Source organism: Oratosquilla oratoria, chromosome 11, assembly GCF_046742065.1.
Source record: "Oratosquilla oratoria isolate Oo_2021 chromosome 11, ASM4674206v1, whole genome shotgun sequence".
Lineage (NCBI taxonomy): Eukaryota > Metazoa > Arthropoda > Malacostraca > Stomatopoda > Squillidae > Oratosquilla > Oratosquilla oratoria.
The window spans coordinates 6,827,312-6,847,410 of NC_134787.1; the positions used below are offsets into that span (position 1 = coordinate 6,827,312).

General features: G+C 43.7%; 1 protein-coding gene across 1 annotated transcript in view; it reads left to right on the forward strand.

Moving 5' to 3' along the window:
* The window catches only part of LOC143029588 (zinc finger protein 704-like), a 202,424-nt gene that overhangs the window by 63,906 nt on the left and 118,419 nt on the right, over positions 1-20,099 (forward strand). The window contains exon 4 of the mRNA XM_076192284.1: positions 13,569-13,858. Within this exon, the coding sequence (XP_076048399.1) occupies positions 13,569-13,858 (290 nt within the window). The remainder of the gene's footprint in view (positions 1-13,568; positions 13,859-20,099) is intronic.

Consider the following 20,099-nt stretch of genomic DNA (forward strand, 5'->3'; position numbering starts at 1 on the left):
ACGATGATAATATCTGGACCCGTTTCCAAGAACTAATACTGATGTCTGGGTATATGATCGATCAATATAAACTGGACAAATTTAGATTTAAAAAGGAAATAGGCAAGAATTGGTTTACCGACGAATGGAATGAACTTAGTAACCATGTAGCAAGCGCTGAAACTATCAGTTGTTTTAAGAAACGATTAGACAACTGTATGGATGGGGATGACAGGTGGTGATGGATACGGAGCTGCCTAGTGTAGGCCTTATGGTCTCTTGCAGTCTCTTTCATTCTTATGTTCTTATGTTATTATGTTCAAATGCCATCACTTTCCGCCGTTTCCAGTTTGCTCGTCACTACTGTCGACACCTGTTGTGGCATCGGGGACAGTGTCGCAGTGCGTGTAGGTTATCTATTTTTACACTTTCAACCCTGGAGCTCTGGATGGCTCGGTGGTAACGCGCTTTTTTCGCGCAGGAGTGACCCGAGTTCAAATCCCGATTGGCTAGACGATGTAATAGTGAGTCCTGTTAGCAAGGTGTCATGTATAAGTATGTATTTGTTGGACCCACCTGATGCCCTAGACAACACATATACAAACAAATCCAGTTAAACACTTTCCTATTACGTGCGCACTGTACACAAAAGTTCCGGCATATTTGGGTGACGCCGGGTCCTGTCTACCTGACAGAAAAGAACACTTTATCGGCCCTCATAGGATCTTTCCAAAGGTTCCCCGTGTAGGTGAGTGCCATCCGCAGTGCACTGTGGCAAGTAGCAACAATCGAACTTTCTCAATCCTGTGGCGTCATTGTTTCTGGCAAACGTCGCAATATAGCAGTGAGGTTAGCAGCGGGTGCACGGATCCCGGACTGAAGGAATATATCTCTTTATCTCAAGCCCTCTTCAGTCTGCGAGTTGGTATGTGTATACGTTGTTCAGTGAAACCAACGAGGCGTAGGCTTAAGCAAGAGCAGAACTGATTAGTATGTCACTGTTTTGAAGGGTGGTAATCATTTTCTTAGCGGCTTCTGCCCTAGCTTGTTCAAGTATGACTTGGGTGTTAATAATTGTCCTCATGTGTGTGTTTGGTGATGATGACAGAGTTGACTCACTCATGGCACGGTGCCGGCGCATATATGAGGGCGCATCACTCTGCATTTGCTGCAGACTTTGAAACTTGTTTTACAGAAAAAAGTACAAGAGAATGCAAACCAGCATAAAATTTGATGTGGATCAAAACGAGATCAGGTGCACGTTGTGTGTGTGTGTGTGTGTGTGTGTGTGTGTTTGTGTGTTTGTGTGTGATTCATCATGGTTGGACTCGTGATTGGATCATGTGTTTGACTCGTAATTGACAGCTTACCCTTCCGGATACTCAGGGCTTATATAGAGCCTGATCTATGGGTAATGTCGTGACCTGGTACCCCCCCCCCCACACACACACAGAGAGAGAGAGAGAGAGAAACTCCTTGCCCACCAGACCTGGAGTGCCAGTTTCCATTGATAGGATTTTTTTCTTCCCCTGAGAAGATATTCGAACTTAGACCTATGAGGTGTGTGATTCACCACGGTCTTGGATCACGTGTTGGACCCGTGATCGACAGATATTACCCTCCCGGATGAGAGCTCATAGCTCATACGGAGTGTAGGCTCCCAGTGCTTGCATACATTTGTGTGTGAGTACGTGCGTGCGTGTGGGTAAGGAATGGTAGGAGGCTGGTGCAGAGAACGATCAAGTCACCTGTGATAAAACCCCTTTCGCTGCCGAGAGTGGGTGTGGGGGTGGGAGTGAGGGTGGAATCGCCTAGTGGACGCGGCGTCGGCGGAAAAGTGCCACCGAGTGTGGAAGTGATGAATCGAAGTAGATTTAATCCTTTCGCTACTGACGGGGTTATGGCCACAGAAACGAATAGAATAAAGGTAACTGGTATAATAGGAGAATACGGAAATGATTAAACAATTGTTGGATCTGTCTCAAGGTGAATGACATCATATGGCAAGCCAGAAAAGTAGAACGGTCGCCGTTGTCTTTTGTAGTTGAGGGTGGTGGTGTTGGATATCAGCAAAACTTGGTGCAGCAACGATCGCCACAGATGGCTCTGGCAGAGAATAGGATGGGCCAGTCTTCATTTTCACTTTGGGAAGACAGAGAAAAGAAATTATGATATTTTAGAAAAACATGTCAAAGAGTATGGAATGACGGTAATAGTAAATGTAACGTTATTCAAGATCGTGGGTTTCGAGGTATTGAGGTTTCGCGGTATTGAGGTGGTGCTGTTGATCGGTGCATGCACAGCTTCGTGAGTGCGCATGGATTCCAGGGCGCTCGGATATTTTCATGGTCACCAGTTGAAATCCTTTCGTGTACAGACATACACCTGTGCCTGAAATTAGGTCGTCTTTGCATTGTCTCCAGAGCTGTTCCCAATACTTGGTACTGAAACGACGCTGATTAATGCGAGAAACTATTCAAGTGCACCCATTCACGAGGTTGCATCGCTGTTGCCTTAACACACTTTAGAAAAAGATATCATTCTTTGTGGTGGCTGTTGTAAGGCTTTGTGTAGGTGAAGCTCTTGTTTCTATGCGTGAATGATTGCGCTTCTGTTGAGGCAAATAGAAAGAGCGAGTGCTGCTGTTATGTCATAATAGGTTATGTGGTCATGCGGACGTGGCCACGTGTAGATAGATGGCTTTGTGCATAATATGGATGTATGCGAAGTGGGGTGCATTGACTTAGGTTGATGGTTCTCTACGAGTTTGTGGATGACTTGGCAGTAGAAGCTTATGGTCGTAGTCTGGGGAAGCTTTACGACTGTGTCGGTATAGGGAATGGGCTTTTTCTTTTCTGAAGGACTTTAAAGTCCGCAACACAATTGCCTTGAAGTTTGTCGGATGTAGCCTACCCACGCCGCGTGGTTGATTCAGGTTGAGGACTGGTGATGTCATGCACCGAGATAAGTCCTTCCGATTTTGTTAACGATGTTTTGTACTTGCATGTGTATGACATAGTGGTTTTCAAACATCATGTACAAGTGCGACCATATTAGTTTCTCTCTATCTCTCTCTCTTTCTCTCTCTCTCTCTCTTTATATATATAAATATTATATATATATACAGTATATATAGATATAGATATATATATGTTGAAGTGCGTAAGACAGAATGAGTGGAAGGGTAGTGAGGTAAACACCAGGAACCGTTGGAGTTTTATTGCTAACGTTTCGTCATTTAATGACGAAACGTTAGCAATAAAACTCCAACGGTTCCTGGTGTTTACCTCACCATCCTTCCACTCATATATACATATATGTATATATATATATATATATATATATATATATATATATATATATATATATATAATATATATATAATATATATATATATATATATATATATATATATATATATATATATATATATGAGAGCAATCTTGCTGTGCTGGGCTACTTTGTATTTATTAGGTTGTTGTTTGAGTGTCTTTTAATGACTATGTGGATCCGTTAATGGCTGTTTTTAACTGGCTGTATGCGAATGTATGGCTGTATGCGAATGTACCTTTCCTATGTATTCATAGTTTCCAGGATACTTTTTTCTCGTTTCTTTCAGAAGGTAAAATGGAAGACGTGTTATGCTTTCCGTGTCTTTATGCCGGTTTTGGAGAAATATGTACAGGAAGAAGAAGTATATCTCTTCAGAACTGGTTCATTGGTCCCTTGGCAGGTTGCTTTTTTTTGTGTGTGTGTGTGTGTGTGTGTGTGTGTGTGTATGTGTGTGTGTGTCAGCTTTCCACATCATGGAATTTCAACGCCACTGCACCACATGAAACAGCACTCACGCCTAGCAATTCCTTTATATCTGTTCTGTCACATTGGTTGAATTATATTCGTAGCTTCTTCAATGTACTGTGGGTATCCAACATGAATTTTGTGAAGGACGTTACATGGACGAAGGGAGTAATTGGCATCATACGGTGACATACCACCTGAAGCCGAATAGATCATCACCGGAACCAAGATAGAATGTACAGAACGACGTCTCGCTCCTGTTGCCGAGAGATGTCGATGAGCCTTAAGGTCCATTTACACAGTCAAACTGTTTGTCAAACCCGGTTTGTCAAACTAGTGTTTGAAGTAATGTTTGACCGTGTGAATGAGTTATTTGGTGTGTCAAATGTGCTTGACAACCAAATACCCCATTCACACGGTCAAACATTAATTCAAACACTTGTTTGACAAATTGGGTTTGACAAACCATTTAACCGTGTCAGCAGCATTAACTCATCCACCTGTGACATTATTGGGCTTTTGCCTTTCCGCATCGTCTGATTGCGTTTGTCTATGACCGGGAAGGAAGTTGTTGTTAACGACACGATCGCGGGCGCTGCTGGCGAGTCGCACGTTTTCTATGCAAGCAGAGGAAGGCAGTCGTCAAATAAGTTGACGCTGAGAAGCCGGTGCCGCTACAAGGTTGAAGCGACATTGCATTCTTGTTGATTGTCAGGACTAGAAGCAGTGGCGCTATATTCGAAACACATGTTTCTCAATGCCCATAAATACATTTAGTTTGATTTGTTTATACATAAGCATAACCCATGGTTATTAGAATTACTGCCACTTGACCTACCTAGCACCGCTGACCTACATTTTAGTAGCTGCTGACATCATGCACCTTTCGAACACTTCAGACGTCATCAGTAATTTCTTTTTCTGCTGATACGATGAAAAATAAACAAGCTTTTACAAGAATAGACTTTGTGTACCTTTCGACCACTGTATTAATAATTTTAATTGCTCTGATACGATTAAAAATGAGTAAAAAAAATTTACATTCACTTAAGAATGCACGAGTGCATGTACACTTTGCAGTCCCGTAATGATTGTACTTCTCTGCTTGAAGAACTCACCACCCGTTTCTTCTGAGAAAATCCAAAAGTATGAAAGGGAGGTCGGTTGGGTTAGTTGTCTTTGCAAGTAGTCATTTACTCGCTTCGCACAACGCGAAAATGGGATGTCGAATTCTTGATGACTACTGGGAGCCATCACTTGATATGGGGGCAGCAAGCGCCCCATTTTGGTCGTTTGTCGACGTGTCGGCAAAGACACGGACCATTTTATGTTCTGATTAATATTCCGAGGCTATCCAATATTTGAAAAATAAAAACAAATTTGTTTTAAGGTGATTAATAATATGAATTTCTTCATTCTATTGAGAGAGTTCTATATAGCGGAACATTGTGCAGTACTATTGAGCGTGTAGGGGGAGTTTTAGCACTGCATATAAGAGCATAGAATGGTGGTATTGTGGAGTTTACACTTGCAATGGTAGCTGGCTCTATGCAGAGACACGGAGAGTAAGTGCACGGGTCAGAATTCGAAGCACTTTCGTCTTGTGTTCATTTGTATGTATGTAGTGTACGTTATGTAGCGAGTGTTATCACGTAAAGGGGGTTGACTTGAACCGACCTACGGACAACGTGCTTGAAGGAGATTTAACCACTGATCTTTAGGGTTTTTCCAACCCCTCTCCACAACGGCGGACATCAGAGGTGCGGTGGACCAGTGACGAATATATATTAGCTCCTAATCATATGGTCGAGCTGATTACATTGATTTTAGACTTCATTCACAACCACAGCCAATGCAACATACCAAAAAAACTTCACATTACAAAGGATTACAAAGGCGGAGCATGCCGACAGGAGACATTTTGGTCCATCTCTCACCATACATACAGCCTTACCAAACCGGATTAAGCCTCCGTGGTGAGGTACAGAGGCTGTATAGTCCCTTATGGGGATAGGCAGGTCTTGCAGTGGACCGTTGAGGGTGATCTCTCTCGTTCTACTTCCCAACCCCCGACGAAACCACAGAATGATAGTGTCACTTCCCACAGGGGATTGGGTCCAGCATTTTTAGTCTGACGGTGGGTCCTTCGTACGTTGCACCACTAAGACGCGGTTCGACAACAAACACGTGTCTAAAGTGATTTGTGAACGGGGTATTTGGGGTTTAACCAACGTGTTCGACAACCAAATACCCCGTTCATAGTGTTCTGGGTAGGTAAAGGCTTCTCATATTTAATGTCCCAAAATCAAATACCTTAGCGATTGGGCCGGCCCATCAATGCTTGTACATTTCACTTGTACCATCGGTGCCCTCAAGTTGTCGTCTTCATCTTCTTTATCACCACCACCACCACCATCTTCTTCTACTATTATTTTATTAATATTATTATTATTATTATTATTATTTTATCAATATTATTAATATTAATATTATTGTTAATATTATCATCAATATTATTATTGTTGTAATTATCATTATTGTTTATTTTATTTGATTATTTATTTCTATCCAATGCCGTTCTGTAACCCACAGAAGCAACCTTCCTTCCCGTATTTAGGTCGCAACCACAAGTCAGTCAGTCCTCACCAACTGCGAATTCTGATAATGTGATATCAAGGAAAGAATTAATCTTGGACTGATTTGTATATTATAGAATTATTTGTGCAGTTCATGAAGTACAGGAGCATTTCATTATCGGCAAGACTCGTTAGTTTTCCGCCATGTCATGTTTGGTTAGTTAACCATGCCTCTAGATTAACTTCAAGACAACGTAACTCTTCAAACGACAAGGAGCTAGTTTGGGGATTCAACGGCTTGGGTCAGCAATTTTGGCGCGTTTTTTCATATATTTTCTTTTGATAGAAACCGATGCTTTAATGCAGGTTGATCGCCTTTCCGGCCGGCGTCCCCGGGTCAGGGGGATAGTTAGATATTTTGGCACAACAAAATCTAGAATATAGGTCAACGTCTTGGACAGGTTAAGAAAGGTGCCCCCAAGTACTCGGTGGCCTTCTGACTTACTGGCAGCTTGCTGCTGATGCGTCTATTCAACCTACATCAGGTGCACCTTTCCTGATTCCTGGGTCGTCCTATCTCATCTGTGGCCGCTGCGGGTTCTGGACGACGACTTTAAGGCAGTAGAGGAACATTTTGATTTAGTGCAGCCGATATTGTCATGAGCGCTCTCCTAGCTTGATCCATGGTTCCCTTGAACATTAGGAGAAAACTGTTGATTTTGCTGGAGAGGACGGTGGAGATGAGGTGGATCGAAATGAGTAAAGATAAAGACTCTGTAAGAATTCCACCTCGTTGTACATGTCGACTTTTTGTTTATCGCGGCCTTCATTTTGGTCAGGGGCAGAAGAGGGTTTAATGTCGAAGGCGCCCCACAGGAGGAGCGAAAAGGGACAGCAATGATGATGATTAGGGACAGGAAGAGGTGAAGGTGAAAGAGGGACTAAATAGCCGGATTTACAAAGGAAAGGATTACAAAGGCGGAGCATGCCGACAGGAGACCTTTTGGTCCATATCTAGGTCGGATGCGAAAAGAAAATCATAATAATAATAAATGAATAAATAAAAACTATGATAATTTAAATAAATAGAATACATAAATAAATGCATAGGTGTAGTTAAATAATAAACAAACAGGTAATAGTAAATAATAATAAATTGACATATGACTAATAATAAATGAGAATCAAACATTGAAAAAAAGAAGATGAGAAGGCTAAGAGAAGAACTAGAATAAAAGATTACAATGAAGAACAGGACGAGGAAGACGGCGACGATCTGAACATCTTTGAAACGGTGATGTATTTGATGGAACACATGCTCACTAATGCCAGGCGATTTTATTCAGGTAAAGGGAGAGGGGCCGGGGAATAAACCTCGGATCTCGATCAAGAGTCCGGGTTTCTTTGACTCTCGTATCCACCCCCCCCCACCCCTTATCTGAATGAAATCCTCCGACTTTTTCCAGAATAAAAATCTGTGAATGACATGGCCATGTTGACTGGGTTAAAGCCAAGAGAAAAGCATCTATTGGAGCAACAGTGTTGGAGATGTGAGGAAAAAGATGGATGCATGCTGCGCTCAAGAAGTCTGGAAGAAGAAGAGGAGGAGGAGGAGATGATGATGATAGAAGATCCGGTTCGGAGATATGTTGGTTTGGTATGAAGTAAAAGGAGGAAGAGGCATGAGTAAGCAGTAGTTGGTTGTGCAGGAAAGTAAGGAGGTTCAGCAATACAACCCAAGTACAAGAATAATAGCATTGGCGGCGACTGGATTCAGACCATTTGCAGCATTATCATCAACAACAACAGCGACGACGACGACAACAAAAACAACAGCTACAATACCATGGAGGAAAATGCTTTGTAATTTGTAAAGTTGTCCAGTATGTGTGTGCGTATTATATTTGAATATCTAAATGGTTATAGCAGAGTAATCCTTCCTCGTGATTAGTTCCTTTGTACTCTTATTGGTGGGGGCTTTATTGAAACCACTAAGGATGGAAATATATATAGGCAGGCTCGGGAATTGGATTTGTGAGTAGTAGTCCTAGAAAACGGGCGTCACAGAGATTCAACTCCCGGCTGCTCATCATCAGAACGCGTACAATCTGGAGTTGGAGCCCCGACGGACTGGATCCAAGATATCTTTCTGTCATCTTCGACTGTATTTCTTCTACCTTTTCGCGACTGCACCCCCACTTACTCCTAAAAGCCGGTGACATAGAAACAGTTTCAGATTAATGAAACACAAACAAGAATCCAACGTTTCTTTATGGAGAGATCTATGGGGAGACGCGAGGCTTTTTGCTAACCGCTGTGGTACTGCGGGATCCAATGGGGAAAACTTGAAGGCAACCATTGCTGTCGTCGTTGTCGTCGTCACCATCGTCATCGTCATCATCATCAATTATGATACTATTATTATTATTATTATTATTATTATTATTATTACAATTATTATTATTATTATTATTATTATTATTATTATTATTATTATTGTTGTTTTTGTTGTAATGACGATGGTTATTACTACCTCCATTACTACTGCTGATATGACCTGTGGAACTAGAAATGTCGTGCTGTACTCTGAGGATGATAAGGGCCCTACTATGCATACTCAGACTAATTGAGAGGAGTTGCTATCGACCAAATAGAAAAAGCTGGCCTAAATTTCTCAAATCATAATAATGTACATTTCTGCATTATTTGATGTTGATACGATCGTTTCAGCAAAACCCTATTCCTTGAACAAAGTTGTTTTCCATTTCCGGTAATTTTCTCCAGGAATTTTCTCCAGGTTGTGACGTACAAAATGAGCTGTAAGATCGGACATCCAGCATTTCACAATTATCAGTAGCGGTCGTCACCTTTTTTATAAAGACAAGTTGCTGACATACTCTTCCATTGTGTTCCATAGTATAATGGCGTTCTAACAAGCATGTATTGTGTTCTCGTTTTTTTTTCTCAGACCACAGTTTGTAATAGCATCTGTAGCAGCGCATAATTTAGTGTTCCCGGGAGAAGTGAGAGCGAGCGTGACTCTACACTGTTGAGAAAGAGAAAGTAACATGAAGAAAAAAAAAAAGAGAGGGGGGGAGCGAGAACACGTAGTTCTGGTGCATTCCTCAATACAAGAATGAACTTTGTTCTATGATGTGTGCCTGCAGAGGATGGTGGAATTAATGTGGTCATTCTGGAAGAAGATGAAATTATAATTGTTAACCCTAATCCCCTCGATTGTCTTGCACAGTGCTTTGTGTCGTTATTGTAAAGGTGACGTCACACTAGACATTTCCCGCGATTTGCTTTCGCTACCGCGTTTGAGAAGAAACGACTTTAGTTACGATCTTTTGTTTTTCACATTTCCAAATGTCAAACTACTCTTGCGTCATATAGTGAGGAGCTAAATGACGAACAAAGAGAAGTTAAACCTATACAAATATTAGACACATTGTAGAGATGTTCTTACGGAAACCTAGAATGTTGTAACCAAAGCCGTATCTACTCCAACGAAATAACAAAAGCAAATAGCATTCTAGCCTAGTGTGACGCCACCCTGATAAATGCAAGAAATTGAAAAGGCGAAAGAATGTGAATTAGAACGAATTTAAAGGAGAAATACAGTTGAGTAATATGACGTGGTAAGGTTTTGTTTAGATGTGATGATGTTGGTGTTTGTGTGAAAAGAATAGACTTGCTACACGTTTTGTGAGAGCGAATTAATGTGTTTAGGCCCGTTTGACGTCAGAGTAGGTTAATGTATTGGCCGAGGGCCCTCCCTCCATCTCTCTCCCTCTCCCTCACACCCTCCCCTTCCCATTCCTCCCCCCCTCCCTCTCCCCTCCTTATTCCCCTCTCTCCCCTCCTTATCCCCCTCTCTCCCCTCCTTATCCCCCTCTCTCCCCTCCTTATCCCCCTCTCTCCCCTCCTTATCCCCCTCTCTCTCCCCTCTCCACCCCACCACCTGTCTCCCACTCTCTGTCTGTCTGTCTCTATCTCTCTCTACGTCTCTCACCCCCCTCTCTCTCTCCCTCTCTCTCCGTTTCCCCCCCCCCTCTCTCTCTCTCCGTCTGTGTGTGTGTGTCACGCGCGCGCCCAAATTATTTTCATTGTGTTTAGTGAGCGAACTATAGTTAAGCGGTTATAGGTTTTAGAAGCAGGAATAAGATTAGTGTCCTTAACTAGACTCAGTCCCTGGAGTTTATTACGTGCATCTTGCCAAGTGATTCCACTTAGGTGCAGATATGGAAAAACATTAGATTAAAGGCGAAATCCAGAATAGAAGGTGAATTTGAGAAAGGAACAGAATGTGTAGGATTTAGGACCCCACGAGAAAGATGAAAGATAGGCAAAAAAGGAAAACGTAAGTTTAGAAATGACAGACGGCTGGAGGCGCTGAACTGATATGCAGGAGGTGGCGGTGAGTCGGGAGCTCAGACGAGACTGCAGGTGCGCTTGGGTTAGCGAAACCAGAAGTGAAGGAAGGAAGCTAAGCTCTGCCAATGTTGATCCTAGCTCGGTCTTCTCAGGTGAATAACCGCACCTTGAGTCTGGAAGATCGAGAAGTTTGCAGGAGTGACGTGGCAGAGGATGGCACGGTCGTGTGATTCATGGAATGCTATGAAGGAGGCCTTTGTTCAGCAGTGGACTCAGGATGGCTGATTTGATTGATTGATTGATTGAGTCTGGAAGAGAAGAAAAGTGACATGCTCCTCACACCATTAAAGGGGGAAGTGTCTTCTTTGGAAGTGCAGTAGGGAATTAGAAATTGGGAAAGGATTTCCATAAGGAACACGAAACGGGGAATGGGGCAGAATACAAAGACAAAAGTAAGGACGAGCTCAAAGAGCTTTGCGGGTCAGTGGCGCGACATTCCGGGCTGCTTTCTCAAAGTTTTGCTCAGGTCTCCTCAGTGCCGTGGCGAGCTTTATGGATTTTGTTGTGGTGATTGCCGGCTAAGGGGTGGGGGTCAGTAACTGTGGCGGAATGGATCCCGTCGTTCGCGGTGTTCCGATAGGTATGTCCTCTTGTATAAAACGCTGCCCTGCGATATCCATCAGACCGTGAGAATGAAGAGTGTGGGTGGTTGAGGTCGGGGGCCGGGGGCGGGGGGGAGGATGCACCTCTGGCGTGTGGCTCCATGTCCTCAGCTCATAACACTGTGCCGTTTGTTACCATAGGGAATGCAGTTTACCGGTTTTAAACAAGCTAGATTAGCACATATGGGCCCTGTGCTGAGACCGTGTCAGTCCTTCACAAGTGTACCTCCGGACGGTGGTGAGGATGTTGACGTGTCTTGTTGGGGATGATTCTGTCTGATGTCCGTAGCGCAGGGCCACCGTTTGCATGCAGGCTACTCGTAGTTGGTTCCTCATAACCAGAAAAAAAATTTGGAAATCGAGTTCATTATCAGTTCCGACCCTCTCTCTCTCTCCCAGTAGTGGTGTGTGTGTGTGTGTGTGTGTGAAGCACTTTGTTGCGACCAGGTGGCCTGTTTCATAAGAGCCACAAGGATAGAATGCTCAGAGTCGAATCTAGTCCCTGTCAATCGGGGGTCATGTCCTGCCAAAGCATGACATTGGTGTCGCGTCCGCCAATCTTTTTTGTCGATGTAAATAAGAACAACTACAAGTTTTGGGGCCTTGTTAGAGACGTCAGAAGTACTGGAAGTCATAAACTGAAAATAACAAAAGTTATTTTTAGAATGAAATTCACGTAATAAACAAAATCAGTTGCTGTGAGTAATGATGAATAACGGGCGAAATAAAGAAATATACAAAACCTAAATTTCGACAATAATGCACGCATGTTATAGCAATACAACTCCAACGGTTCCTGGTGTTTACCTCACCACCCTTTCACTCATATGTATATATATATATATATATATATATATATATATGTGTGTGTGTGTGTGTATATGAAAAACGAAACACCAGATTCAACCCTAGGTTTCGGTCCTAGTCCTCGGACTGTCCTCTGGGTTGCACTGAAGAACTCAAGTTGTATGTATACGTGCACATCCTGTCCCAGTACACAGTAAAAGGTTAAAGCATTTTGGTATCTGTATGTTTACTACCAAGATATGACGTGGTCTTAGTCCAGGCTAGTGGGTGAGAGGGAAGTCGGGGGACTATGTATTAATGACAGTAGATGAAGGAATTCACGGGGCGGGTCCAGACTGACGTTCCTCTTCACTTGAATTAGGAAACGACTGGCGTCCGTCAAAAGAAAACCTGTAATATGAGTCTTCCAAGTGGAGGGGTTGACTGAAGAGACAACGTTGACCCCTTTAGCACATTGTCCCTCCTACAACTGAATGGAATAGAATGTTATTAGACAAATGGATAAATATAACTAGGTAAAGTACACATGCACACTCAAATACACATACATGCATGCACACACACACATGCACACATACTTCATCGGCCCGAGTTCGAATTCCTTCGCAGGGTTGAAAAACACCACAACAGTGCAAACCGAGACTCTAGCTCAGGTGGGCAAGATGTTTCGGTGTGTGTGATTCATGCAAATACACTCACGCGCGCACTTGACGTAGTCCCTAGAAGCATCGGCAGGCGGCGGGTGACAGCCTTATATTGTGGCCACCCGTGGCGCTGGCCTAACTCTCGGAGCAGCGGTGTAATGGGGACGAGGCAGCAAGAGAAACCCAATCTCTCTACCTCGTTGCACATAACGAAATGACACACACACACACACACTCTCTCTCTCTCTCTCTCTCTCTCTCTCTCTCTCTCTCTCTCTCTCTCTCTCTCTCTCTCTCTCTCTCTCTCTCTCTCTCTCTCTCTCTCTCTCTCTCTCTCTCACACACACACACACACACACACACACACACACACACACACACACACACACATCTGTGGTGGTGTCAGAGATCGGAATCCGATGGTGAAGGAGGGAAATAGCTGTCAATCACGAGTCCAACACTTGATCCAAAGACCAAGGTGAATCACACTCACACACACACACACACACACACACACACATATACACGTCTGTGGTGGTGTCAGAGATCGGAATCCGATGGTGAAGGAGGGAAATAGCTGTCAATCACGAGTCCAACACTTGATCCAAAGACCAAGGTGAATCACACACACACACACACACACATACACACATGGTTCTAACCCTTCCCCCGTATTAGGATGATATTACATAACCATATGTCACGTCTTTTTTTGCTCTCCACAGGTGGTGTATGGTCCGGGGAATGCTGTATGTCTCCAGGGTCGTCCGTCTCGTCAGGAATCTCGTCGTGGGCGTCCTCCGCCTCTTCTTCGTCGTCCCCCTCCTCCTTCTCCTCTTCCGCCGTAATCTCCTCGTCCTCCTCCATTTCATCCTCGTCCTCCTCGAGCCGATCGCCAGCCCACCGATCGGCGACGCCCTCGCCGCCGCTGTCCGAGACGTCACCCTTGGCCCCGGACGACGGACTCGACCTCGACGACTCGCTTTTCGACGACGCCGTGCCACGGAAACGAAGGGTGAGTGTGGACTAATTATTTCCCCCTTTCTTCTTCTTTCTCTTCTTATCCCCACGAATCTGATGGCACGGGGGCAGTCTGCCCGAAGTCGAGAATAGGGTGGACGCCATTCGTGCACGAATGACAGGGATCTGCCAAATCGAGATTGCCCTACAGAAGTGTCCTGCAGGAGGAAGAGGTCAACCTTTAACCACATGAGATATGTATAGGTTGGGACCGAAGCCAAAACTGCTAGGCCTCGTCGAGAGAACGGATGATCCAGTGGTTAGAGTCCCCAGTGGTTCTTAACCCCTGGGTCGCGACCCAAATTTGGGTCGCCAAGCCATTTTATTGGGTCGCTAAGGGTTTGCAGAAAATAATTATTTTCCCACTACAAATATATTATAATTACATACTGTAATGATTAAAATACATGATGCCTAGTTTTAGGATTCTAAGCAGACCATGATTAAATAAAAACTCCAAAGCAGAAAATTTATTTGAAGTGTTTTGAAATTTCAATGTAAAACCGACAATATCTATGTAGGCTTGGGTCGCGATGCTTGATTTGTGCAAAATTTTGGGTCGCTGCCAAAAAAGGTTAAGAACTACTGGGTTAGACAGAGCTTATACTCTAATTGGTCCACATATGATCTTTGTGTGGATTTTTTAGTTGAAGAATCGATTCGATATGTATTACTAATTACACTCTCACGTGTACCTCGCACCATATAATTTATTATTCATTGTCATAATCCAACATTTTCATTAAATAGATGAAGGACTGAACAGTATTTTGATCGATGGTAACCCCGTTCTGCGTGGGGGGTGGGTGGGAGGCGGAGGTACATATGGGCCGGGGCATCGACCTTGACCTGCTAATTAAAGCTCCGTTCTGGCGTTTGTCGCAACAAAAACAATAGTGTGCTACAATGCCGAACGAGCTGTTACGGTTACGTTGCGTTGTTGTAACTCCTTACGTTCTGCCAATATAGAGGGCACGAATTAGGAAATATTGGGATGCTGCTGCTAGGGGTGGGGGTTGGGGGTGGGGGTGCTGCGTCCTGCATCGGTAGCTGTGTTATGCCGCGGCGGTTTCAGTCAGGTCCTGTCTTCGTTCTAACTGTTTCAGAGGCCCCGGAACCATATTTCGTATTTGTAATTTGCTGTTCTAGTTTTCTTTTTTTTTCATGTAAGAATCAGGGGCCCATTTTGGAAAGAAAAATCCCTCCGTCATCGAATGGTAATTAGTATGGCCAAATGTTTATCCATCAGATATATGAATGTGACGCTAACGTCAAAATAGAATATCAAGAACAAATTCTCACTGTTTAATATGTTCATGGAGGGAATTTGGTTGGTTCAGTGATTAACGAGCTTGGCCGGGTGCTATTTCTGAAGCCTAGCAAGACAGAATTGTCTGAAGTGGAATTCTACTTCAGCAAGAACGTCCATCGTTCCACTTTCACTCGAATACTGTCGGCAGTCAGCGGGACGGGGGACAGTTTCTTCAGCCACAGTCAGGAAACTGACTGCGTGAAGGCCTTTCTTGTCGCATGCTAGGTGATGCAGGGAGGAAGGGTGACCACGAGCATGGCGCAGTGATGGTGGGTTGGATCGTTTTCTTTTATCACGAACCCACACCAGGCAGCACCCAACGCGTGTTTCAGCCTGTCACCATATGTCATTGCCCTTGAGCTGCGTCACCGTGCTGTGATGAACCCAGGCTTTACTTGCCTTGACCGAATTTGTGTATATATGTATGTATGCATGCGGCCTTGCTGTGGATGTGCTGTGTCTTGCGACACTGCTTCTGACCCAGGGCAGTGGACAGGATGCAGGGATGACCCGTCATCTAGGAGATGCCAAGATAAGAGGGAGGGTAGAGGGGAGTGGAATATATAGGAAATGGAATGGGTGGGAGTGTTTTCTATGCCTTTTTCTTTTGAGGGGAAAAAGCCTTTGGTATATGTATGTATGTATGCATGCATGCCGGAGTCTCTCCGTTGATGTTGACATATTCGAGTTGGAATAATGTTTTGCTGGTTGCCAACTGTGCAGTACCATTCGGCGGTATGTTCTTGTTGCTCTTAATCGGTCTTTCAGCCGTCGATTTTTTCTTAATTTTATTTCCCAATCCTATTATTTATTCGTTTATTTTTGTATTGTTCATTATCCCGCCTATCGTGACTTCATCTATCTCGCAACCATTTTTGTAAGAAACATTCATGTGTCATGCGTAGATCAGCATTTGTTTCGGGAATGATCTCGACAGACTGCTAACGGTCATATTATCTGCACTCGTTGTTGTTTTTCCCTTGATGTTGTTTTCGAACTGTGTAACCTTTTCTTATATCTTTATAGATACCTGAGAGACGCACAATATTGTGACATTATTTTTTGTGTTAGTTTCTGTTGATCTTCCATGCGATCGTCGTGTAATAGATTTAGACTTGACAAGGAGCATTTACTGGTAAAATTGAATTTGGTGATCAGCCGCGCGGAGGGCGGGGTTATTCTTCATGTTGATAAATGTTCGCCATTGATAACACTGGTCAACTTTATTTTCCAAAAGTTAAAAGAGGTAAACTTAATGGTGTTTTTTATGGAAAGTGTGTTTTCAGAATTAGTCTATCAAGCATGGTTTCCCTTTGGTATCATAGTTTAATTTTATAACTGTACATCTTTGTATTAGGATGATATTACATAATGATGTTGGATTTTCGGTTATATTCGGCTTCTGGAACGCGTCTTCTAAGCGCCCAACAGTAATCATCTAGCATCGAAGGTCTCCATTTTTCTTGGTACCGAGTAGTTTACAATGTCTCGGTGACACCTTTCGCCGTGCTCGTCACTGACTGCACCAAGTTTTGTAGGAAAAAAGCCCAAGTGAAAGTCCAAGCAGTGGATTTGTAGGCTCATATTGCACAGCAGATTTTTGTATGAAGTCATTAGGTCTTTCACAGTGTCACAGCACATGAACCGCACATATCATCAAATGAGAGGATCGAGCTGGAACAAAAACTGTGTGTGATACACATTTTTTGAGAATGTTTTTTGGATTTAGAATGCAAAAATGCATGAAAAACAATTGTCCTTTTTCTTGTGACACATTTTTTCAAACCAATGTGAATAAAGATTACATGCTCAGTGTTTTTACAACAGATTCATTACATGGATAGGTCTGTTTCTCATCAGTCTGTGACCAGACAACTTTTCTCAGCTGAGTTATGACATCGGAATCGGTGGCAGTGGGTTGTGTTTGAGTGTGGTTTGCGGAGTTGGGTCCGGACTTTGCAGGTGGTCCTGGACAGTTTATACACGAACGCAAGAGACGGTGTCTCCGGTATACCAATGCAATGACGATACACAGAGGAAGCTTAGACCACCTCAGGTCCGATGTGTGCAGAGGTCGGGAGCCATTACTCAAAGTGGATGCCCTTCCTAGCCTCTGTGCCACCAGGACACAAACACACGCCCAGAACTCCTATGCATTGGAAATCGTGCGGGAATACCTTTGAAAAGAAAGCAAAGAAGATGAAGAAGAAAACATGACCGCCAGCCGGACTGAAGGGGTTGGGCGGTGTTTGTGGCCGGCGCGGGACGCCGTCGTTTTGACACATGACACTACCCGATTGCTACCCGGCGTTGGATGGACTTCTGCCAAAATGCGCATAACGCTTTCGCCAAGCGCGGCAGTAATGCAACGTTCTATTTACTTGGGGGGCGAGGTTAGTGCCAGTTTGTATCGAAGGAGGAACACAAACGCTTTGATGTTTCGAAAGTTTAAGTTGTGATGTTTGGCACTGAGCGGCGGCAGCGGCGGCGGCGTCAACTCTGGCACAGGGCCAAGCGATGCCCCGACCTACCGTTGCCGGTTGGTTAGCAGCGCTTGTCGTTTATTTCTATGTACTAAATTGTCCTCCCTGCAATCGAAAGTTACGTGCAGCATTGGCTTCTTGCACGAGTGACCGGCCGGCTTGGCGTGTGTATTAAGCCTGTGCCACAGGAGAAGGAAGCAGTTTTGACACTACAGTGTGCATGTATATAACCTGGGGAGGGTTGCCACCTATAGGAACAAAAAGTAATCAACCCCGCCCAAAAGGCAGTAGTTTAGAGTCTTTGATATAGGACTTAAATTTCCACAAGGAGTTGCCCACCACCCCCACAAATTCTCCAGCATCTCCAGAATGAAAATATAAATGATAATGAAAACACAGCAACTGAAAGTGTGTGTAAGTGTGTGTGGGGTGGGTGGGTTGCTGGCTGTTTGTGGCAGCAGCAACAGCGGGATCGTGACACTGAGGACCGCTGCTTCCCCCCGGACCTTCATCACCAGCGCCTGTTGCTTCTTGTAGCGACGCTCGGGCGGACGTCTGTGACACATCTCCGCCCCCTCACCACTCCACGGCGCTTCTTTCTACCCTCCTCAACTCCATCCACTCTCCGTTGAGCTTGCCAAACGAATGTGACACTTGCTATCCTCACACACATGCGCGCAAGCACACATACACTCGCATACTGCAGTTAGGTAAATACACACGCATCTTGCTATTATAGTGTCCGGCATCTCATGCGGAAGTGTGAATTCGAGCCGCATTCAGGGCTTGAAAGTTTAACACTGCAAGTCGTTAATTTCCTACTTGAGCAATGTGTGTGTGTGTGTGTGTGTGTGTTACAGTATTAGCCATAGATGGGTCTATGCACGAGTTTTGAGCTCTCACCCGAGGAAATAACCGCCAATTACAAGTGGAGTACACACAAACACACCCGATCCAGCTCCACCTCCGCCTGTACGTCCACCTCAATCTCGACGACCACCGCCACGACCCTTCCACTTCCACGATCTCATCCGCCTCCACCACCACCATGACCCATCACCTCCACCTCCACCACATCAACTCCCACCTTCGTTCCCTGTGTTGCTGCCTGGTGCCCCGTTCTGTCCTACACTAGCAACTGCTGCTGCTGCTATCTGTCTTTCCTTTTTTTTTTTTTTTTTTTCTTTTTCTCCTTTCTCAGCGGGCCAGCGAGTCAATCGAGGAACTTGGTCCCAGCCGTAGTACAAAACCGGCTGACTTTATTGGTTTTTTGTCTTCTCCCAGTTAGGAATGACACTAGAACAAAAGTGTTAAGGTTACTTGCATCGTGTAGTCGACGAAGAGGGATCCTGGCGGGGTAGGGCAGGGCAAGGCAGGGTTAACCAAAATCAAAAGGTGCGGCGCAACATTTGAGTAGCTGCATTAGTCCGGGTGCCCCGACCCTGCCGCGGCCGCTCACAGCTAATGGAGTTAACCCACTGGGCTATTTTTCCTTTGAAAGTTGGAGTAGATTTGCAGAATTAATCGGAGGTTCGAGGAAAAATAGCCCTTTGTGATAATCCCTTAAGATTCTCGAAAAGTTTCGAGGGGTTAACGGTTGTTATTCACTTTAGTTTAACAGAACTTCTGTTCTTATTTGTGGACGAGCTTACACGAGGATCAACGATGTTGTCTGAATACCTTTGTACTGATGACTATGAAGAGAGTACCGGTTTTGTAAGCCTACATGTGATTTGTGTGTGTGTATGCATGTATTTGTGGTAATGATAATAGGTTATACATTTTGCATTGTACAAATTTTGTATTGGCCAAAGTTCTGAGAGTCAGGATTGATAAAGAGAAGAAATATGTAAGGAATGATAAGAAATCTAGTAATATATTTATACGTTTAGATCAACATAATTATCCGGTTGATTGGGACAAAGCCAAAGTCATTACTTACACCAACATCATTATTAAAAGGAACTTGATAGAATATATTTTGATAAACACCAGTGTAAACTTGCATCAAGGTTTATATAAGCTGGATAGTTATATTTGTGAGGAAAATCTAAATTATTCAGATTGTAGAACACCAGTAACATTATTGAAAGGAATTTCATAGAATGTATTTTGATAAACACCAGTGTAAACTTGCATCAAGGTTTATATAAGCTGGATAGTTATATTTGTGAGGAAAATCTAAATTATTCAGATTGTAGAACACCAATAACATTATTGAAAGGAACTTGATAGAATGTATTTTGATAAACACCAGTGTAAACTTGCATCAAGGTTTATATAAGCTGGATAGTTATATTTGTGAGGAAAATCTAAATTATTCAGATTGTAGAACACCAACAACATTATTAAAAGGAAATTGATAGAATGTATTTTGATAAACACCAGTGTAAACTTGCATCAAGGTTTATGTAAGCTGGATAGTTATATTTGTGAGGAAA